Source organism: Chrysochloris asiatica, unplaced genomic scaffold, assembly GCF_000296735.1.
Source record: "Chrysochloris asiatica unplaced genomic scaffold, ChrAsi1.0 scaffold00020, whole genome shotgun sequence".
Lineage (NCBI taxonomy): Eukaryota > Metazoa > Chordata > Mammalia > Afrosoricida > Chrysochloridae > Chrysochloris > Chrysochloris asiatica.
This window is the reverse complement of record NW_006408538.1, coordinates 19939072-19963462: the sequence shown is the minus strand read 5'-3', so window position 1 is coordinate 19963462 and position 24391 is coordinate 19939072. Positions and strand designations below refer to the sequence as shown.

The 24391-nt window shown below is 42.1% G+C and overlaps 1 protein-coding gene across 1 annotated transcript in view; it reads right to left on the bottom strand.

Annotated features, from left to right (window-relative positions):
* Window positions 1-370: 370 nt before the first annotated feature.
* KAT6B (K(lysine) acetyltransferase 6B) overlaps window positions 371-24391 on the bottom strand; it is a 290464-nt gene continuing 266443 nt past the window's right edge. Inside the window, exons 14-18 of the mRNA XM_006835926.1 lie at window positions 10579-10810; window positions 9952-10111; window positions 9040-9366; window positions 6183-6477; window positions 371-3456 (exon numbers count right to left, since the gene is read on the bottom strand). Coding sequence (XP_006835989.1) covers window positions 938-3456; window positions 6183-6477; window positions 9040-9366; window positions 9952-10111; window positions 10579-10810 — 3533 coding nt within the window. The 3' untranslated portion in view covers window positions 371-937. The remainder of the gene's footprint in view (window positions 3457-6182; window positions 6478-9039; window positions 9367-9951; window positions 10112-10578; window positions 10811-24391) is intronic.

Below are 24391 nucleotides of genomic sequence, written 5' to 3'. Positions count from 1 at the left end.
AAATGTAAAGTTGGAGGCATTTCCATAAAATAGCAACTTTACACCAAATTCACTATTTTTTTTTTTTTTTAATCCTGCCAAGTATTTGGACATATATGAAATGTTTCAAAACCTGACAGACAAACACTGAGATATGCTTCATTCAATAAACAGAAGTCTGCATTTATAAAACAGAAAGCTGCCTTTTTCCCCCAAAGAAATCTGTCACCAAAAATGGAAAAGGGTCTCAAACTTTACACCAAACATTTAGCAATAAAACCCTTTTGACTAATCAAACGGGAATAGCTTTTATAGCTCTTTACAGTTTTATAATTAACAAAAATAGAGTTTTTTTTGTTTTTTTGTTTTTTGTTTTTAACACCCTCAAATCAGGGCACCCTAATCAAGGCAAAAAACTTAAGAAATGGCTTACCGTCAGCACAACACTTGTACAGTACTACAAAATGCAGTGTCACTAACAAAGACATTAGCGTCATGCTCAAGTATCACCTTAAACAAAATATACAAGAACTGAAAGGTTAAAGGCATTTACATGGAGTGAACAGGGAAGGAAAAGAAAAAGCTACAGGTTCAGTATGGAAGCAGATCACTGGGGGGCTTGAGACCCACACTGCTGAATGGGAGCAGGCACAACAGCGGCCGCCTCCACATTGTAGTCCAAAGAGAGACCTTCTTTTGCAGAGAATTTTATATAAAACTAACAGAAACAAAGGTACCAAAAAAGAAAAAGGAAAAGAAAAGAAAAGAAAAGAAAAACAACTTGTATAAGGCTTTCTGCTGAATACAGCTTTTTTTTTTCTTTCTTTTTTTTTTTTTTTAAATAAATGGTGCCAACAAATGTTTTTGCATTCACACTAATTGCTGGTTTTGAAATCGTACTCTTCAAAGGTATTTGTGCAGATCAATCCAATAGTGGCTCTGTGCCTGCCCACGCTGCCTACCTTCTCATGTAGGTCCCATTGAGAGATTGTTTGGACATGCCTGTGTTCATGTAGCCGTGGTGTCCAGGGGCCGTGTACATCATGTTACCATGGGGCGGGGTCTGCATTGGCTGCTGGGCATATGGCTGGCTTCCCATCATGCCCATCTGCATCTGCATAGGGTATTGCGGCGTTTGATTCATGTAGCCGTGGTTGCTGTGGTAGCCGCTGTTCATCATTGGCTGGGACATGCTGTAGCCATTCATGGCATTGAGAGTGTTCATGTTCATGTTCACGGAGTTGACATTGTAGGCGGGGGCTGGCATCAGGTTCACACTCATGTTCATGCCTCGCTGCATCGTTAAAGTCCGTGCAGGACCCTGCATGGCTACAGTCTGGGAGCGCCCATAGATCTGTGACTGGTGAGTGGCAGCAGCTGGTGACAGAGATGCCGATTTGGTTCTCAGGGAGACGTGGCCCTTGCTGGCAATCTGAGTTTGCAGTCTTTGGCTGTGGGAGATGCCAATATTTGATGCAGCCATGTTCCGTTGCAAAAGAGGTGGTGGCAGATTCATTGGAGGAGGAGTTAGGTTTGGGGGTGGGGTCATGGTAGCTTGTGCTTGGGGTCCCCCAGGGACGGAGTGTGGCGACTGAGAAAGCTGTACAAGCCCTGTGTTACTTAATGGTGTGGACAAAGAGGCACTGTTTGCATAGGAAGTTACAGCAGCGGAATGGCTGTAAGGCAATGAATGATCAATCAGTGTATTAGTTAACTGCTGTAGTTTGGCAAGGCTGAAGGTGGCTGATGGCTGTGGGTAATGCCCAGCCCCAAAATCACTTTGACCCATCCGTTCGTATAAGCCAATGTTGGCATTGCCCGCCTCGGGGATCTCGGCCAGCTGCATTGGCGGGGTGAAGTTAGCAGCCATGCTGCACTGAGCCAGCTGCTGGCTGCTGCTTGGAGGCCTCTCCACCACACAGCCCTGAGGAGACTTGACACCACAGGTCGGGGGAGAACTGATGCTGCTCTGCTGCAGCATGCTACAGCTCCCACTGATGTTGGACATCTGCTGGGTGACGGCACAGCTGCTCTGGGTCAGGTTGCTGGAGGTGAGGTTGCTATAGGAACAGCTGTTTTGTGAAGAGCCATTTCCACAAATGCTGCCACCCAGAGTAGAGTCATAGCTGCTTGGATTTTCATAGTTTTCAGTTGTGCTCTCGATACTGCCCAGGTCACTAAAGCCACTGTCAACAACTTGCTGTGAATGATCAGAAACGGATGGAACATCCATCATCGGGCTGGTTTCCATGTTCTGCAAAGATGGCACAGAGATGGCACTTTGATCTGGGCTGATTTGGGCATAGCTGTTTTCCAGGGCAGGGACACTTGGGCTGCTGACAGAACGTACTGATTGGCCAGGATGGGAATGGACGGATGAAACTGGGCTACTGTGGTCTGACTGCTGGCAATCGTCCAAAGTGGTGGCAATTTGTGGACTTTGGTCTGGATGGGTGTAGTTCTGTAGGCTTCGACAGGCCTCTTGAGTCTCAGCACAATCCTGAAAGCTGTCATCCTGTTCACTGTTCTCCTGGGTCAGAGACTGAACTGCCTGGACAGTCTCAGAGTCGATTTCCATGGTTGCTGGATTTCCCTCTTTGAACTCAGAATGTACTTCTCCACCGTCTTTCTGGTCCGGCTTCTGGGCCCGTTCCTCTGGGGGCTCCTCATCAGATTCAGGTGCAGTTTCAGTGTCCCCAGAAAGTTCCTTAGGGTCACTGTTACACGAAGCTGCAAGGTCAACACTGCAGTCTAGTAAGACCTCCGGATTCGAATGACTAGGCTGAACACTAAGGTCTAAAAAAGCTTCCTGGTTCTCCAGTACGTCCTTGAAGGGTTCTCTTGGAAGTCCTTCCTTCTCGGCCGAGGCAGAGTCCATGTGACTGTCATCTTCATCATCGGCATCGTGGTCTTCATTGTGAGATGGTTCTTCATCTTCCTCCTCCTCTTCTTCATGATCGTCCAAATGCACAGGCTCTTCCTTTTCCATGAAGATTGCTGGTTCCTCTTTTTCCTCACTTTTAGTACTATCTGGGTCTTTTTCTACATTCCCTTCTTCTTCCTCCTCCTCTCCTTCCTCCTCAGGTTTGGTTAGGTCATCTTCTGGTTTTTCCCTTGGTGATTTAATTGGACTTACAGGGGCGCATGTTTCTTCCCTTCGCTTTTCCTCCTGAGGTGGCAGGGCTTCCACAGTTTCCTTGGCCTCCTCCTCCTCCTCAATCCCAATGGGAGCTGGGCTGCTTCTGTCTTCTGAAGTCTCCTGTTCCTCCATGGTTACTGGGTCATCAGGTTCCATGGGGGTCTCTGGTGGGGTGTACAGATTCAGTTTAAATCCAGTCTTCCTCTCTTTGTTTTGCCTCCATTTAGACAGGCCTCGCTTTGTCCCCTTTGGCCATACTTGTTTGCACTTCAGAGCTTCAGGATTGTCTTTGCTGCCTTCTTTCAAGTTACTTGCATCATCATCATCATCTATATTGTCTTAGTGAGGAGACAGAAGATGGAGAGAAAGGGAACAAAAAAAGTCTTAGAAAAGCATAATCATGAACTACTTGAATTCATTCCTTTCGGTTAATTAACAAACATAGCCTTCAATTTAACATTTAAAGAGTTGATGGCAAAGACATAGCCAAGACCAATGCAGAATAACATTGCGGTGTAAACAAAGTAGGCCTGGGAAAATAACCTCCCTCTGTCTCTTTTTACATCTCTCCCCCACCACACACATACATCTCACTCACACACACACACACACACACACACGCACAAAATGGAAAGTTGTGATTCTCATCAGGAGCACACAATACAGGCAACTATAATAGATTTTGAGTTTAACAGACATTCTTTTTGATGTAAAAACCTGGAGTTCCACAATGTAGAAAAATCCACTTGAACAATTTTTATAAATGAGGAAAAACAAGTGATTTCCTAACGACCACTCTACTAGAGAAGTGACTAGAAGCCTGACTTGCGGATCTACCCAGAAAAAGTGCATTTTTGTTTGTGGACATTTGCTTCAGTGATTACAGACGACATTATTGACTTCACTGTACATACTCTCTCTGCCATGAAAAATGATCTGTGGGACAAACAAATAGTGTCTGAAACAAATGAGTAACAATACCCTAAACACAAATGCATCTGTAACCTACTACAGGACCATCATTTTTACATGAAACAAATGGCAGGGTGTTTACCATGACAAAGAATGAACATTAAAAAATATGCAGGTTCTTCTTAATACTAATTCTGTCCGCATTGTATTTGGGTCATTTTGCTGCTCAAAGCAGGTGCTTTCAATACTAAAGACAACTAGAAACAAACTGTAACTATTCCTTTTGGTTCAGCTAGTCTTATTGGTCCTGTACCTATACATATTAATATAAACAAATATGGAAATATATAAAGATGAACAAAAAATACACACATAGAACACCCAAGTCTTCAAATCTTTAAAAATGAAAGACCACACTGATTTCGTAGAGAAGCCAATCTGAAGGCACAGTTTTACCAGGAGCAAAGCCTTATTTGAATCCCTATTTTAGACAAAACAAATAGATCTAATAACCAATGAGGAAGAGCTATTCCTTTTCCAGGACAGAATGATTTCCATTTCGATCAGTGCATAGCAGATTAAGCCCCTAACTCATTTACTGATAAAAGGATTACACAAAACTTACCTGGGAGTAATATATTCAAATTGGCTGGCTGAATGAACGATACATTATGTAGAATGATTTCTTCAGAGGTGCCAAGTATAATACTTTTGTCACAGTCATCTTCAAGACTTTTCCTATGGTTTCATTTCTACTCACACAGAAACGCCGTGACCTGGCCAATGCCCTGGGTTCCACACCCTTATTCTAGATGTTACTGGGCCTGCCTGCAGAAACACCTACTCCCCAAATCAGAAGATGAGTTTTCTGAATATTAGTTTTAAGGAAAGGGGGGAGCCTGAAAGGCCACATAGAATTTTTAAAGGCAAAGTAGAAATTTCCCACAAGGTGGAAAATGAAGGCCGTGATGATATACTGACAGGCTCCTGAGAAGACAACTTTGAAGGGAACTACAAATCCAGTTCCCCAGGAAAAAAGATCTCTCTGAAGTACCTTCTTATTGTTTGTATGACTGATTGTTTAAAGAAACTGAAGAACAGTATTCTCTTTAACAAAATACTGTAAATAGCAGAAGAGTAGTTCTGTTCTTAAATAAGTCAAAAAGATGTTTTTTTAAAAAATGATGATCTCACAATTGTTGACTGCTGACAAGCTAGAGTGGTCCTGTGGTTACCAGGGAGTGAGAGAGCTTGGACTAGAATGTGTTCTTGAATGAAGTCATTCCAGCTGTGGAGTGGGCACAGATCCTCCTACAAACGCTCGCCACTCAGCAGGGAGCTTAAGTTCTCAACCTGATGGGCAAGACAATTCACGGGAGCTCTGGTAGCGTAGTGGTTACAAGGTCAGCAGTTTGAAACTACCAGTCATTCTACAAGAAAAACAGGAGGCTTTCTGTTCCCGTACAGATTCACAGCCTCGGAAACCCTACACAGGATCACTATGAGTTGGTACCAATTCCGTGGCACACCACTATCACACCACGATTTTTTAGAGGATAAGGTCAGCATGTCCATGTCTAGAGCAAACTGTAAAATAGCAATTTCAATGGAAGGATGATCTCCTGAATCCTCTAAAAATTCTGAATATCAAATGACAATGTGTCTAAGTTTAAATATTTACAGATAGCAATACACCTAAAACAACACCGATTGTAAGGTACACAATCAGTTTGCTAATATTGGTTTTCTAGGGAAAAAGTAAACCATCATATTCAATACTCATACTGATACTACATATCCTGATGTCAGAAATATGAAATATACAAACAAATACATAACAGAACCAAGGAAATGCACTGTGTTTCTTACCGGCACATTTCAAAGTTTTCAGGGATAAGTCAATTACTGTAAAGATGAACACACAGAGGAGAATGTTTTGTCTTTAGAAGTTGCTTAAATTAAAATCCAGCATCAGGAAGGAAGGATAGAACCTTTTCTGAACGAACAATGACAGATGAGCACTTATTTCAGGTGGGTTAGTACAACCGCAAAGACACCAAAGAGTTGGGTGCAACTCTAGGAATCTGCTTTTTGGTAGTAAGCCATAAACACATTTCCATAAGGAAAAGATTTCTAAAATTTCCCGACTTACTTCTACAAGGATCAGCGTTCTTCTTAAAGCAATGATTGTCATGTCCTTCTTCTTCCTCTGTTTGTCTTTTCGACCCAGGGTGATGCTGGAATGCTTTCCTCATGACTGGCTTCAAGCCATCTTCCTCCACGTCCGTCTCACAGGTAGGCTCCAGCTGTGGCATTGGTCTCTCTTCATCCGAGTTGTCAAAGGGCTCATTCAGCACTTCTGTGGTCTCAGAAATGGTCTCGGTTGTTACACTGCTGTTGATCCTCCTGCGTTTTCGACCCCTTTTCTTCTTTAGTACAAAAGGCCTCTGAAATTAATTCCAAACATAATACATAAGAGCTCATGAGAAATTAAGCGGTTGAGTTGCTGTGCAGTAAACATGTACTGAAGGCATGTCTGGGAACCTTACACATAAAGATGTGTGTAATGCCTTTGTACTTAACCTTTCATTTGATGGTTAACTTCCCCCTCTTGGGCTGCAACTACACAGGCAAGTAGTTTGCAAATAAAATAGTTGTTGATTCAAGCAGATGCTTGGAGAGTAAAATCCTAACATTAAAAAATCTACAGCTTAACTTGGCTTTTCTATCATGTATTTTCCAAGTGATACTTGCAGTATCTAAGGCTTTACACATGGCACACCATCGATATTAAGAACAGCACTGTTCCTATAAATGTTGTGATAGTCAGTCAGTCACGGGCTCACTCATTTAAGATCTGAAGAGCATCTTCCACATGCAAAAAAGCGCTAGCTTTAGTTGTCTCTAATTTCACAGGACTACAGGATCTATGAAAAGGAAAGATATGAATTAAGGATTCCTGTTTAAAATATTAACGGTGTCACATATATCCAGACATTCTGGGATGTGAGCAGCTGATAATCTTAAAAAATATTTCAATAGAGGAAGTACCTTAAAAAGTTGAGACACATTTATATGAGATCTTGAGATTTGTCTTATTTGTATGAGGGAGCATCAAAAAGTTTATGGGAGAATGGAATGAAAAGGTAATGGGTTTTTTTCTATGAACTTTTGAAGCCCCCTTGTGTAAGTAACCATTTTTTTGCTATTTGCATTAAAATGACTTTCCATAACTAGTTATAAAATTTTTGCCCAAGCAGAAATTATTTAGTAATATAAAATTCAAATGAAAGAATATAACAGGTAAATTCGCTGTTAAAATGCTATTATTTGTTGTTGTTGTTGTTAAGTGCCATTGAGTCTGTTCCAACTCAGAGCGACTCTGTATAGGGTTTCTGAAGAGTGGCTGGTGGGTTTGAACTGACGACCTTTTGGTTAGCAGTCTAATGCTTATCCTACTGTGTCACTATTTGTCAATGTTCTTGTTGTTGGTAAGTGCTATTGAGTCGGTACTGACTCATAGCAACCCTGTACAGGGTGTCCAAGGAGTGGCTGGTGAGCTTGAACTGCTGGCCTTATAGTTCAAACTGACCTTGCCGTCCAGTGCATTAACACACAGCGCCACACCAGGACTCCATCTGTCAATAATGGGCACAAAATTATTGAAAATAATATGTAAAGATGGGTCTAGTATTGCTTGGTTCAAACTCAGGCTTTAGGTAAATTGTATCAAAAAATTATTGTCTTACATTTTTAACTCTCGGAATAGTCACTGAAGGACACATCAGCCTGATGACTGTATTCTGTAATTTCACATTTATGGATGTTTACTCCCCTCACTGTGCCGGCCCTCCCTAATCCACTAAGGGTTTCTCACATCTGACAGTAGCCAATATAAAGACCTGGGTTTCTTTAGTTTGTGTCCATTTATGTGAGGGCAGGCCGTATCATGCCTTGGAGGATTTGTGTTCTCAGGTGCTTTAAAAACACTTTTCTTTCGTTATTTACATAATCTATTAATACATTTTCCTTGTGGGAAATTAAAACGTGATATGTAAGCCGGAAATCCTCGTTGATGGGATCCTCCTTCCCACCACACGTCCCCCTTGCTGGCACTGGATCAGAAACTGCCAGTGTGAGGAGAAAGACTCTTGAGCTGGGAATTAGAACAGTGAGTTCCTTGACAAATACCAAACAGGGTGGCGCTGGGGCAGAGTCTTAACTTCTATTTTGTTATCTCGGCTGGTCTTGGTTGTGCCTCTTTCTCTATCACAGATGAAATACTGAGGACAAAGATCTCAGATCTAGTTTGAGCCATTACTTAAAGACAAAACGAATTTTTCACCTTTGTGTGACTAGAGATGACGGAGGTCAGTCTAAGATGTTAATGATGTCATGTGTAACGAGACAAGAATTTCCAGTAGTGTGGTGCTGTTGTTATGTGCCGTGGAGTCGGTTCCGACTCATAGTGACCCTGTACAACAGGGTTTCCGAGGCTGTAAATCTTTATGGGAGCACAAAGCCTCATCTTTCTTCTGCAGAACAGCTGGTCGTTTTGAACTGCTGACCCTGAGGTTTGCAGCCCGAATTCATAACCACTGCTGGCCACAAATGCAAAATATCAGCATCAAAATCAAATGCCTAAAATACCTTCTAACACTTCTACGTCAAGAATAAGAAACAGCAGCAGGAGCACTGGGCTTGGTCCTAGCTCCGTATCTCTAATGAGCTGTGAGATCTTGGCCAAATCTCCTGGCCTCTCTAGGCCTTGGTGTTTTCAAACTTTGTAGACTGATTTGCCCTAATAATTCCAACCAGCAGGTGGCAGTAACTACTAAACTAGGAAGCTGACCTGCCACTGGTTTTTTGTAGCAAAAACAGACCTCAAAGGGTAAACCTAGACTGTAAGGACTTGAGAGTGAAACCAATCTGAACAGAAAATGTTCAGTGGTACATTTAAGATCTGATTGCAACAGATTCATAAACTGATAATCTAAACAGACACATACCTTTCTCTTTATGGCAACTGACTGAGGTTTAGTCAGTCTTGGGGGAGAGCTTTGAATATTTTCTTCTTCCTCCTCCTCCTCCTCCTCCTCCTCCTCTTCCTCTTCCTCCTCCTCCTCTTCTTCCTCCTCCTCCTCTTCTTCACTGCTTTCTTTAGACAGCTCCATGAGCTGCCCTCGCTCCCCCGCCAATGGCCGGCTCTCCAGGGAATGCAAATATTTGTTTTTCGATTGTACTTTTGCAGGTGATTGCCTACTGTTAGCTCTAGATGACAGCATTTCTTGTTCCTCCTTTTCCCAGCAGCTGGCTTGTTCCATTAGCCGCTCAGCCTGAGGGGGGTAAAAACAGTGGGCCAGTGAGAGGTGGGTCAGAACTGTAGCCAGAGCCTCTAAAGATCAATGTATGTCGTTTCTGGTCAGGACAGTTGGCCAGCCAAGCAACATCCCAGCTGCATTAGCTCAGGAGCCTTTTGCATCAGTTAGGATAACAAATCAAAGACGATTGGGTTTCATGGGATGTTTAGCACTATTAATGATGCAGCGAATTGATTTGAGTCCTTTATCACTACATTACATGCTCACTGGCAATGGAGTACTTTAAGTAACTTCATAAACACAAAGAATCGATAGGCATTGCAGCCTGGGAGCTCAGCACCAAATCTGATCGGATTACATGCTGTCAGTAGTGAAAAATGCTGCTTTGTGATCAGTGATAAATGTTTCATTTCTCATACTCAATTCAATAAAGTTATCATGTTTTACCATGCAACCTCAGTTAGAATAAATTAGTGCCTTATCATTTCACAAGGTCTCTTCTACATAACCAAGCTTTGACAATGATGTTAATGACTTTCTTAGCCTGAGAATGCTGGACAACTGAAGTCACACATCTAAACTGATTGAGCCAACCATTACCTCTTTTTCAGCTTCTCGCTCTTCTTCAGACACTGCAGCATTCGAAATTAAAATGGGGGTCCACCTCAAACTCTCTGGATCAAGTTCATTGGCCCGAGAACAGGTTTTCAGCTTTTCCATGTGTCCCACTATTAACTTTTCCCTTCGAATGATGACAAATCTGTAATGTGATCAGGCCGAATAAAGTGCAATGAAAAGCTGGAATTTCACCTTCACATACTGACCCATGCTACCCCTACTATGACCTCGGTTAGGAAAAATGTGAAAAGACACCAACGAAAAGGGACAGCAAACTGATACTCAACCAGCAAAAAAGGTGTCGTTGCTTGTTACTCTCTAACACGTAAGGCTTAAACGATACTATCAGGGGACCTCTTCTCTTGAACTGGAATCCCTGGGTGGTGCAGACAGTTAACAAGCTCCGCTGTTAGGCACAAGTGGGAGGTTCCAGTGCACCCAGGGGCACCTTAAAAGAAAGTCCAGGTAATCTACTTCCAACAACCAGCCACTGAGAGGCCTACAGAGCACGGTTCTGCTCGGACACACCTGAGGTCGCCATGACTCCACTCAATGGGGACCGCTTCCATCTTTAGCAGGAAGGAATCCCCTTGGCCTCCTGAGACTCACCTGCCATCTTGCTTGTCAATCATGTGCAGGTGCTGCAGAGTGGTAGCGATATCGTGTGGGCACATGCCAGTAGCTCTGCTGATCGCCTTGATGCTGATGTGCCTCTCATGGTGGTGGTAGAGGTATTCCAAGATGACACTCTTCCAATAGGCAAGGTAGGAGAGACGGCCCAGGTCAGAGAGGGGCTTTTCTGGAGACCCTGCTTGGCCTTCTCTTCTGGAAAGCAAATAGCCTAGGGCAGAAAAAAAGCCAAAGTCTACCTCACTGTGGTGTCTGGAGAACAGGGACCAACCACTAGAACAGAAAGCCTCCATCAGGGAAGCACATTGATTCATGTATGTAGTCTCCTCCTAGTTACGATGCTTTGAGCTCCATGATGTTGATGTTTCTGCATCTTTCCTACTGACACTGGAAGTCAATTCACGCAGCTAGCAGAAGCAATCCAAGAGTGCATCGTGGCATAGTTAAAAGAGACTAAAAATTAAGGTTAGGGACATTGCTTCTGATAAGTCTCAACATCCAGGTCTCCCCATCAGCTTTAGAGTCTTTTCAAAAATGAAATGTCAGGCACTTACTCAGAAATCCTGTTGCGGGACCACCCCAAACATTAATGGGCAGGTTGTTTTACACAGGAAGGACCCAACGACCCTTTGACAGCTGGGTCTTAATGAAGAGAAGGGTCTCTGTTGATTCACATTCTATGTGGCTTGTTATATTTAACTAGCAGGCTCATGGGAAGCGTTGTTTCAGACTAATAAAAGATTGTCTTTTAAGTCAAGCCGTGGTACTAGCTCTATTTTCACCCCTTTCATGGAAATTAATTCATAATAAAACCAGAGAACACTGTGCCTACAAATTAAAAACAAAAGAAAACCACCTCCTGCAAACCAACTGATTCATGTATACATGAAAGAAAAAAAAGTTCCTCCTTAAAACAGTTTCCTGTGTTCAGCATTCAGAAAATCCCTGAGCATGCTAAGATTTTGAACGTGCATTCTATGGCATTACTGTGAAGGTTGTCTGGCAGAGGAAGTTTAAATGAGAAAAACCTTAAATCCACTTGAAGGTAATGAATGAAAGCTGGCGGCTGTCTCGGTAATTAAGAGCCACTTATGGAGAAGAAATGTTGCAGACTAATGATGTCTACCTTACACTAATTATCTATTGCAACAGCCTCACCTTCATGAACTTCTTAAATTTAAACAAACATCAACCACATACAGTAGGTGGCAGCAATTACAAAACGCTGCTGCTCTGGAAACCACCCAAATCGTCAGCATTTCTCTTCTTTATCTACATTTCCAAAATGGCTGCATTTTCAAGAATTTTCTCAAATTTTGGATGTTTTGTCACAAGAAGAAATCAAATGCTTCCCATGTATTTTTGTACCTCTCAGAATCACTGCAAAGAACGCAGAGAGTACAAGAACTCTAACCTGAAAATCGTGGGGGACAGCCACAGCAGTTTGCATTTTGAGGGGGTTTCAGCTGAATGTCATTATAAAGAAGAGGCGTTAATTTAACTTTAAGGTTTTACTGAAGTCTTTTGACTTGTCTCTCGAAATCATGTTTAAGCACAAAGTATTCTAATGCAAACAAGCACTACAAAATCTTGCAGTCAAACCACTGTTGATGTTTTGTGTGGTCTGGCTGCACACAGAGGCTTGCAATATTGTAGTGTGTCCAGCACACTAACAGTGATGGTTAGGTGCAGACTCCAGCAGGTAGTACTGTCCCTGAGAATGAAGGGTGCCCACACCTCAGAACACAGGTAATTGGCACATCCGTCATCTGCCTCCTAAGAGCTTGGCACATGCTGGGAAATTTACTCAGCCAGCTGGAGGTCTCAGCTCTGTACTCCTGGGGGGAAAACCAGAGAACTGTGGATATGAACTATCCCCTTTTGTCCATGAGATCCTTCAATTAAAAGCGCCCCATAGAGACTGCTTCTTATCTGAACTGCACTGATGGGGACAGGAAGCCCGCCTTCTTAGCCTAACAGAAGGAATTCTGTGCAATCCAAGTGTTCAGAAGGTGACACCCCACATGTGAAGGGCCACCTTACCTAAGACACACACGGGTTTCTTTGTTCTGTATTCCCTTCCCACAATTCCCACTCTGGGCTGTGGGGCAACAGCCAGAACCCTGAAAAGGCAGAATATACAAGCTGCTGTTCACGTCTGCACCTCTGAGGTAATATAGGTATTCCGTATCAGAGCCTGCATCTAAAGGTATTAGGTCACTGGAAGTTAGGGGTCTGTGGAGACCATTCTGGCACGGGCCTTTCAGGTAGGCAGCTATCTATCTCCTGGGAGGCTCCCCCACCAACAGTCCAGGGGCTACAGGGAGCGGGTGGGGGGAAAGCAGAGAAGTCAGGCCACCCCTGCATGGCGCTAGATGGCGCTGCTGACACCTGACAGGAAGTGACACTTTCCTGGGCACCAAGGAGGCCTGGTGTGGTGCTGTGGGTTAATGCACCAGACTGCAGAGCTATTTGAACTGCAAGGTTGATGGTTCAAGCTCACCAGCTGCTCCTTGGACATCCTATACAGGGTCGCTATGAGTCGAAACTGACTGGATGGCACTTAACAACAACAACAAAGGAAGAAAGAACTGCAAACTAAAAAACTCCAACCTGGAAACACCACACAACTTTTCAGATAGGACAAACACCAAATGCCACTGTCCAGAGGCCACATGGCCTGCTGACAATCTCTTCTCCTATCTGGCTCAAGAGCCATTTCTCAGGCCTCAAAGTCTTCTCTTGGAGGAGAAATTTTTGACAGAATCCAGTTGTGCACTCAGTGGACACGATTTTTTAATTTAAATTTTACCCGCAGCAGGCACTTGGCTCTCAAGAAAGCTTTTGCTGGTGGCATTTCACTAGTCTGACCTTCATAACATGGAATGCTTAAATCATTTCTCAACATCTTTTGTTTCTTTCTACCTTTTCTGTTGTTGTTATGTGCTGTGGAATCGGTTCCGACTCAATAGCGACCCTGCACAGGGTTTCCTAGGCTGTAAATCTTTACGGGAGCAGAAAGCCTCCTCTTTCTCCCACGGAACAGCTGGTAGTTTCAAACTGCTGACCTTGCAGTTCACAGCCCGATTCGTAGCCACTGCGCTACCAGAGCTCCTCTACCTTTTCTAGGCTTCTTAAATTCTAATTGCTATATAGCGCATTGCACACTAATTTTTGGTAAGAACCTTTTACTTATGGAGTAATTATAGAGATGTGGTGTAAGTTACAGCTCCTAAATTAACTTATCAAAAGGGGAATAAAAAGCACTTATCTCAGAATCCAAGGAGCTCTGCTAGCGTAGTGGTTACGAGTCGCGCTGCCAACTGCAAGGTCAGCAGTTCGAAACTACCAGCTGTTCCGCGGGAGAAAGATGAGGCTTTCTGCTCCTGTAAGGATTTAAAGCCTCGGAAACCCTGTGCAGGGTTGCTATGAGTTGGAACCGACTCCACGGTACTTAACAACAACAACATCTTGGAAGCCGGTGTATTATCCTGAAGCATCTAAAACAAGTACAATACGCCCCTGGTGCTCTAACATCTCTCCCTCACTCAGGATACTTGGAATTAAACCTAAAGTTTTCCTGAGGAAACCCAGTTGTCTCCAACTGAAAACACAGTGTTCTTTGGAGGACAAATCCCAGTAGATACAGTGTAATTAAACGCTGGTGAAAAGGATTCCTTTTGAACTGTGAAGCTGGGGGTGTTGGGTGTAGAGCACTTACCCCATGATCTGGAGACTTGTAACTGAAAGCTGACTGAACCATAAACCTCTCACCCACACCAACTTATCAACTACCAGTGAGCGCTGGCTTCCTACTTAGTTTCACTGGAACTAAATCTGCAGCAGAAGGTGAGGTCTCAGTTTCAGTGGATGGGCCACATTCAATTAAAAAGGTTAAAAAGATGTTTGTTTAAAGGAAAAGGAAGAAACAAAGTGCTGTCTATAAAATGGAAGCATTTCTCAACTGTACTACATAGGACCCAAATTTGTCCTACTTCCACACTGAGGCTGGCCAAGGGAGCCCTGGTGGTGCTGTGGGTTAGGTGCTGGGCTCTAACAGGGTTGGCAGAAAGATGAGGCTGTCTGCTCCTGTAAAGATTTATAGTCAGAAACCTTATGTATGTGTTGGAAGCCACTTGATGGAAGTAGGTTTATCAGTAGTCAGAAGATCATGTTAACTAGTTCTGATCCTCTATATTTGAAATGGTTAACTCCCTCCCTCCCCAGGGGAAAAAGAAAGTGGTAATGTTGCCTTCAAGATGACAGACCCATTAAGATTAGGAAAGAACTATCTAGATAAGAGCAACTGGATAGCACTGAACAACGATGTCAACGAGGTCATGATTTGCTTTTGCAGACCCAAAATCCAAAATTAATTTCATTTCCAACAAAATAACTACAAGGTTAATATTCACTTAACATGAAAATGAAACATTCCTTCCTTTTAAACGAAGTGGGTTTCAGAACTATAGACAGAAACAGGAGAGGCATGATATTTTGGACATACATATGCCCCACAAAGGCAGCCACCCCTGACCCTTGCATACCTCCATCCATCTCTACCACCTTATAACCACACCAGATGCATTCCCTCAAACACAAAAGTAGAAACTCCGACAGGTTATCCCCAACTCTCATCTGTCTGGATTATGTGAGTTTGGGGTCATTGGCTGCTTTCAGGGGAAGATAATCTTCAAGGATTACACACCTTTCATCAGACACCTGTTGAGCTCAGTAAAACCAGCTGAAAGGCCCTTACCAGCAGACAGCAGTGGGTCTGCAAGGCTGGAAATTGACACTGAGCAAGGGATTTATGGCAGCTCTTGAATGGAGGAAATCTGATGACTCTCATTTTGTGTTTTGTGGTTGGGAATGGAGGTGCACTGGTCTATACTCAAGCTCATCTGTTACTGGTTTCTGGGGTTATGTAGCACTATGCCCAAGTGGATGAAAACACGTTATCCATTTAAATAGTGATAAGTTAACTCAACAGGCAGTTTATTTGTGGCGATTTTGCTGTTAGTGCAGAAGGAAGCTGAACCTTAGCTTTTACACTCTTCTAAGAGAACTAGGCAATGTTCTAAATGACCTGGGACTTTCCTGAAACCTTACTACTTTCCATTTATTAAAATAAATAAAGATGCAAAAATAGAAACTTTGCATTTTAGATTATGTTTTAAGAGATTAGTTTTGAAAATGTGGAAAGTTAAGGAATCTATCCTATAGTCCTAGGTGTCTCTGGACAGTGCAAATGGTGAAGTGCTTGGTAGCTAGCTGAAAGGCTGGTGGTTCGAATCTCCCCTCAAGCGGTGCTTCAGATGATAGGTTGACCAGTCTCCTTCCAGAAGACCACATCCTTGGAAACACTGACAACGCAGTTTTCTACGCTGCACACATGGTGTCTCTGTAAGCTGGAATCAACTTGGTGGCAACTGATAACAACTCCCGTAGTCTTACTGGCTGGAAGTAATTTCATGACTTATAGAGGCCTTATGGATAACAGAATATAGAACATTGCCTGAACTGTCGTCATCATCGCTGCTGTGTTTGAACCCACTGTTGCAGCGACTGTGTCAATCAATCTCATTGAAGGTCTCCCCTCTTTTTTGCTGACCCTCTACTTTACCAAGCAGAAATAATTGTGTAACAAAGACTGTCTGACTTCTCAAGATCCCACTCTACTTTTCAGACCAATGGCTCTCAAAGTAAGTTTCCAGAAGAGCAGCATCAGTATCAACTGGAGTTTGCTAAAAATCCAGATTTTACAACTGAGTCAGACCTCCTGAATCAGTAACTTCGGGGCCTAACTCACGAGGTGATTGTGATGCATGCTCAGTTTGAGGACCACTGATATAAACACTGCTATGGATCTGCCGGTTGTCATGAGAATGTAAAAACATCCCTGTGCAGTACGGAGGGCCACTGACCTGGGGAAAGAGCAGGCTACATCTCCAAAGTCCTTCTAGATGGCAGCAGAGCTACAGGTTAGTGTGTTGTCTGGTGACTGTGACCTTATATTCTACTATGCCCTTACTTCTCAACATAAACTGGGCAAACTTGTCACTTCTTGTTGCAACAGGGATCCTGATTCCATGGACCTCACATTTGTACAAAGTTCCTACATCATGAACCACACTTTATGAACAGGAGTTTACATATCAAATCAGTCGTTCTCTACCTTTTTGGTTTTATCCTTTACATTTATTAAAAAATCTTTTAGGACCTTGAAGAGCTTTCGTTTATAAGGATCACATCTATTTATTTCTCGGAGAAATTTGAAAAATGTTGAATTCAATTAAACAAACAAAAACTCTGGTATTAACATAATTTAAAAATGAAAACACACGTTTCCTGAAATACAAAAAGAAGAGCAAGATGAGCAGCGTTGTTTTACTTGTTTGCAAATCTCTTTAGCATCTAAGTTTAAGAGAAGACAGTAAGACTCTCATATCAGCTTTGGTTTTCAATCTGTTGTGAAATCATAGGTCTTGAACCCCCTGGAAAACGCCAATGTATACACATAAGAGAATGAAAGTGAAAAGGGCAAATAATATCTTAGTTATTACTTTGAAAGCGGTTTTGACCTTGTAAACTCCCTGCAGAGCTAGGGACCCTTAGGCTCCACACTTTGAAACCATGTGCGTTAAATAAAAGATAAGTGGAGTTTTTAAAAGTTAGGCAACAAGACCATAAACATTTTAAAACAATCTAGCAGTTATTGAATACAGTATGGCAGATCATAGGAGGTACTATACAGAGGTTGGTTAGGATCACGGGCTGTCTAGAATGGAATCCTGATTCTTCCCTGGGGGGCCTTAGGCAATTTATTTAACCTCTCTGTGTTTCATATCCCTCACCCACAAAATAGTCTAAATAACCGTACCTATCTCTTAGGGTTGTAATAAGAAAGGAGTTAATACAAAGCATACACAACAGTGCTTGGCATATTACAGCAACCCTTTAAGTGTTTACTATTCTTATTCAACATATTGAATGCATGGAATCTCAAGTGACTAAACAGCCTTAAGTAGTGGAAAAGAAAATTTGGACAGAAGAAAATAAACAGACTGTTTTGAGTCTGGGAAGAGCTACCTTTTCTTTTCCTACTTTTGCCTGTTGTTGTTGTTGTTACATGCCCTTCGAGTCAGTTCTGACTCGGAGTGACCCTGTATAGGGTTTCCAAGGAGCGGCTGGTGAGTTTGAACCACCGACCTTACAGTCCAGTGCATTATCCCACTACCTCAAATAGAAGTCCTCCCCCTACTCATCTTTTCCTCCCTCCTTCATGTTTGTGTACACAGTTAACGGCCCATTAATAAATAAAGGAAAAAGACATGAAACAAACAAACACATTTTGCCTCAGGAATGGTCTCCAGAAATTTGAGACTCAAAAGTCCCCAGAAAGCATAATTCTGTGCCCCCCAAGTCCTTAACTTCAAGGACTACCCTTAGGAAACAGTAAGCCCATCAAACCACAAACACAATGAGTGCTTCAAGACTTTGGCAGAACACAGAGACAGTCCCAGGAAAGACGAAACAAAGACCCAAACATTCTAGAAGACTGAAGTGTGTCCCAGAGGAAATGTTTTGAGTCAATGAAACACAGAAAATGGAGATGGGGTCTCTGGGGATGGAAAGTCAGCTGCCTGGGTCACATACAACTCTGTTTCTCCAAGCCCCTCTCATACATCTCTCACCTCAGAGAACCCACAAGTTCTTCAATACACTTCCTGAGTACTGAGCCCTCCCTCGCCTATCTGGAGGCGGTGACTGCTATTGCTTACTGGATGTCTCCCCAAGTCCACTCAGGAGAAGAATGTTGTCCTTCAGGTCCACTGTGGAAGGTGTAAGAGCCTACAGATCATGTGGCATCTACTGGGTTGGATCGGCAGGGTTCTGCAGGGAGATGTAGACTCCCTGAAAGAGGTGATCATTCTATGTGTCAGTCACCCAAGGAAAAGGTAGGTGCTTAGATAGAAAATTAACTCACAAATAGGATAGGAGATTGGGGTTTTCTCTCCCTCTGAGACATCTTTGGGTGGAAGGGGGCACACACTCTGAATATGCTTCTGAGTTAGGGGTAGGGGGGTGGGCCAGGACAGCCAACACCTGCTACATGGTCACAGGCTGAAGATGAGTCAGTGGTGTCTGCACAACAATTCAGTGAGAATAACTCATTCTCTTTTTTCAATCCTCTAGTCTAAGGAGTCCTGCCTGGTGTGGCTAATGCTGATGTCAGACTGCATAGTCATTTGAACTGCAAGGTTGGTGGTTCAGGCCTACCAGCTGCTCCTTGGAAACCCTACACAGGGTCGCTATAAGTTGGAACTGACTTGATAGCACTTACCAACTTAACAACAGTCTAGTCTACAGGAAGCCCTGGTGGCATAGTGGCTTACACTGCAAGGTCAGCAGTTGGAGCCTACCAGCTGCTCCATGGGAGAATGATGGTGCTTCGGAAACCCTGTACAAGGTCACTGTGAGATGAACCAGAGCAGCAGCAGCAGCAGCCTAGTACAACGGTTCTCATTCCTGTCGGTACATTAGACTCACCTACTGCTGTGTACTGTCGAGACAGTTCCGCTTCATAGTGACCCTGAGTAGGGTTTCCTAGGAGTGGCTGGAAGGTTTGAACCACTGACCTAATGGTTAGCAGCAGTCTAGTGCTTATTCTACAGTGCCACACTAGTAGTCTCAGATGTATTATGGGCTAGATTGAGGAAAGGACGTTGGGGATTCTATCAGGCCAGAATATTAAAAGGGGTTTATGAATCCCTGTTCTCTATTTCTATCCCTGAGAGGCTGTACTATACGGACTAAACAATTCAAGCAGAAGCAAATTTAGGTGGAAATGGAGTCCTGATGTGGCGCTGTATGGTAAGTAGTGGTCTGCTAACCTTGGAAACCCCCATACAGGGTTTTTGTGAGTTGGGGCTAACTCAAAGTGGCATGTAACAACAACAACAACATGAGACACCTCGAGTTGAGACAGGGGAAAGAGAACTCTGTGATACATTTCATAGAGATTTCACTTTTAAAGCATTCGACTAAGGAATATTTGTTTGTTTCTGCAGTGCCACTACAAAACACATCTGGTCTGGCATAATAGAAAATCATTTTTCATTCTAAGAAGATGACCAACTATGGGGAAAAGGCTCAATCTTAAAATTTTCTTGAGGTTCCTCTGACCAGGGATGGATTTGCAAAAGGTGAACAAATTTGTTTAAGGTAATCATGAAAAGTGAGATGTTACACTCTTATCAATATCATTTATTCCTAAACTAAAATCATTTGGGGAAGGCAAGAATTTAAAACATAATTTCAGGTTTATGTTTTTTATATATTTGTCAGGTAACCCAATTTTTTATGAAACCCATTTCCTATCACAAATCTACATAAAGCTCTGATTATTTAGAGGAGTTATTTTTAAATACTTCATCGGTAATGATAAAGTAGGACTTCTGATGTGGCACTGTAGTATCAGCACTGGGTTGCAAACTACAAGGTCAGTGGTTCAAAACCACCAGCTGCTCCTCGGAAACTGTACAGAGTCGCTATGAGTCGGAATAGACTCAACGGCACTATAACAATAACAATGATAAAGTACTTGTGTCTTGTCTTATTTCTCTTACCAGAAATTAGACAACTAAGAGTAATGCCTTCCTCTCCAAATTTTTGTTTCTAGAGTTCAGACCACTTAAAATTCTGAAAAGTTTTAGGAAAAGTAAAAAAAAAAAAAAAAATTTAAGATGAAGTAGTTAAACATTTAAAGAGTATTATAAATAGGAAAAATTCAAACAGACATTCAATCTGAAAAACTATTTAAGACAATAATTCTGCAATTTACAATTACAAAAAAGGCCTCTGAAATATTTGCCCTCTGGGCTTGATATCCTGCTTAAAATCTAGAAAAAAGTTTCATGTTAAGTTACAATATCATGACAAGAATTTACCATTGAAAATGTATTAAGATTTTAAAGTCTACATTAAAGACATACATATTTTAAATAAAGTATCTGCCAAAGTGAAAACCTTATATACATTTACAGTGTCTCACCTGTAAGACCATTCTCCTGCTACTAAGAAATTACAATTTAACTTTTCCTTAAATAAATTACTAAAAGCACAAGCTGAGATTTCTTTTGTCCGTGTTCAGAGGTCTGAGGTTCTGTGAGGACAGCTGAGATCGTTCATGGTAAGCATCTAGTCATCTGCTCTAATTCTACTCTCAGTCAAGTGGGGTGGGAAGGGGACATTTACATCAATCTGACATAGTCACTGAGTTCAGACCCAGGCTTGGAGAGAACAGGACAGTTTCAAGAGCCACTTGCCTTTGCATTTGTTCCTCCTCATACCCACCAACATACCCTAAGTATGTGTAGTGGATGTGTCAGAAGAAATTACAAAAACAGGACAAAGTCATTTCAATTCTCAGTGATGAGTTATCACACAGCAAACACAAATGCACAGTAGGAATAAAAAGAGAAAAAAGTGGAAATATAAGTCTTCAAAATTTTTGTTGTCAAAGTCTTTAAAAGGGAATCTGTCAGCCTTTGAGATAATTTTCTAATAACCCAATCTACTGATTGACTAATGTTGAACGATAAGGTAGTGAAACTGTCTCTAGTTGTCCTCAAGTTAGCCTGACAAAATAGTCCTACTCCATCAGACTACAGAGTAGAAAAAGATTCTTTTCTCTTATTTTTTATTTCCTACACACTTTCAAATGGAAAGCATTTGTGGACTGCAAATCACAAGGTCATCAGTTTGAGCCCTGTACAGGGTTTCCAAGGAGCAGCTGGTGGGTTTGAACCATCAATCTTGTGGTTGGCAGTCCAGTGCTGATCCTCCAGCACTGCCCCACTTTGCTTTTGTGGTAAGGTGCCATGGAGCCAAAAGACATCAACACTCCTCCCTTGAGTTGGTAGGCGACTTCTCAATGAGCCCCTTGAATGAGTCACTGTTCTGTTGACTGTTTAGACTGTTGTGTTGTTGTTGTTATATGCTGTCAAGTTGGTTCCGAATCCTAGCGACCTGTATAGGGTTTCCGAGGAGTGGCTGGTGAGTTTGAACTGCTGACCTTGTAGCTCTATCCCAGCACCACAACAGTGGTAGGCACTTTAGGCTGTATATAGAAACACCATTTTCCAAATTTAAAGAAAATAAAAACTCTGGAAACTTAATTGAAGTAGTATGCAACTGCTGAGAGTAAGAACCACAAATTTCATAAATACCAGGAACTCAAGTAGACATGTTAACTGTTAAAGTTCATTTAAAAAAAAAAGAATCAATTCAATATGCTGCATTGCAAGCAATCAATCACACTGCAATCATCATTTACAAATCAAAGTACACACAGATAATGGACTGGTAGATTGAAACTGTAAATTATGTAACTGTCTCTTGTAATTATCCTGCTTGAAACGGAAACAAACTTCCTGTATAATTTTGCAGGAGAATGGGGAGAGACACAGAATTGCTTTTTAGTTGGCTTTAACCCTTCAACAGCTATTTAATTATGTGTGATGAGGTCAAAGAAAGTTTGTGCTTAATTTAGGGAAAGGTGGCAGGGAAGCATTTCAAAGTAATCTTCTGAAAGCTCCAGATTAGTAGTGAAACCTGGCAATTTCTCCTCCTCTATAAGAATTATCTAAATTGTTTGGTAAAAATAAACAATGCCTCAAACAAATCCATAGGCTTTGCTCATTTTATTTTCTCTCTAAAAACATTCATTATGGTCTGCAAGCTTTTAACTGGATGCTACAGAACAGCTCTGGGGGTGGGAGGCTGTCGGGAGTCCTCAGACCATCCTCTTCCTTGGTAGGAAAAACTCTCATTAACTTCTTGAAATTCGTTGGGGAAAATGCCAACACTGGGCAAATCATGGGCTGGGATTTCTAATATAAGAACAGAAAATCATCTTCTTAAGAAGAAGGAAGTTTGTTTACAATAAATAATCAGTAACTCCTGGTGTCAGCATATTTTAAGACATTCTAACTTTCCCCCCTTTCTTAAAAATCTGTCTTTTAACATTTTTTTTTTTCTCTTCTGTAAGCACTGTTTGTAGTACATAAGATTCACCCCGAATTTTAGAACTGTCTGGTGGTGGTGGTTATGTGCCATGGAGTCGAGTTTCGACTCACAGTGACCCTATATAGGGTTTCCGAAGCTGTAAATCTGTATAGAAGCAGAAAGTCTCATGTTTCTCCCGCAGAACACCTGGAAGTTTCAAACTGCTGACCCTTGCGGTTGGTTGGCAGCCCAATTCGTAACCACTTCGCTACCAGAGCTCCTTTAGCACCCAGTCTTCTAGGAGGAAGACAGGGCAATTTCCTATACAGATTTGGCATTAACAATGAAGCAAATTTTTACAACAAAGCTGTTCTCTAATGGACTAGACTCAATTTGAGGGGATCTAATTTCTAGTAAGTTTCACCACATTCCTCCACATAAGCTTGGCTAATTAAGCTAACATGGAGTTGAGGGCAATACACCAAATACCCGGGTACTCACAATGTGGTACTAACGTAATGACTGTGAAAACTGGCATCTGATCTCTTTTGTAAGACATTAAGAATACAACGTCACCAATAAATCAAAAAGTTTTAGCAGTAATTAAATAATTCAAGCTCTAAGACCACAGATATGGTGAAACCGAAGACACTATCGGGTATAAACTCCCCATTTAAAAAGGGTTCTTTTACAATTTTTAAAAACAAAACCAACACAAAAAAACCAAGGCTTCAAACTGGTTCAATCATGGTCAGTGAAGAAAAACTGGGACAGACTGGAATTTGCAAAATGTGGGCGAGTGGAACAACAAACCTCTTGAAGGGGCAAAATTAAAGGGTCAAAGCCCTGAAGTGGGAGGCTTGAAGAGGTCCATTCAGGAACCTTTATGAAGACGGACACACATTGAAAGTGATGTGGTCACTAGATCACAAAATCAGTTTGAACTGCAAGGTCGATGATTCAAATCCACCAGCCACTCCTTAGAAAGCCACTTCTATACAGGTCACTAGGGGATGGAACCAACTCTATGATACTTAACAACAATAGATAATATCAGAAGTCACTGTTTTGAATGGACCTTGCTCTCTGGATTATATTAGCATATCCAAGACTCATCCCTGGTTACAATTTGTCCCATAAAATTGTCTTCATTAGTACCAATTTTGCTTAACCAACAGATGGAAAAATCAGCTCTTTAAGCCAGCTGATCTTTTGAACAATGCTTTGGCACCCAACCAGCTGGAAGCTCACTGAAGCTAAGATCTCTGCTTAAAATTCACAATGCTGAACCATGTGAGAGCCAAACTTCAGTAGCTAGAGCATCAGTGGTAACTGCAGTCTTCTTCCACTTTCAACCACAGTGTCTTCATCACAGTTGAAGGTCCTTCTCTTGGCTCATCTTTGAGGTCTTCCTGACCTTCCTTAAAGCACGTGATTCATCTAAAAACAGCTGTTTTGTGTGGAGCAGCATCCCAGTACATTTGTTGCAAAGCTTTGATGATTTGGGAAGATGTCCACTTGTTTATTTTTTTAACTTTTCACTGTGAATGGAGCGAAGGTTATAGAGATCATTAGTTCTGCATTCAACAAATGAGATACCTTGTTTCGTCTCAATGATTGCAATCTCTTCCAGGTTAAACAACGACACCACTTCCTCCTTGTGGTGCTTATTTCCAGTCCACTGTCACCATCTCTTCTCAACTTTGTCCATGGCTGACCATTCCCTGGTAAGCATACCTAACGAGGCGTTGTTCCCCTCTATATACCTATCTACTTCTTG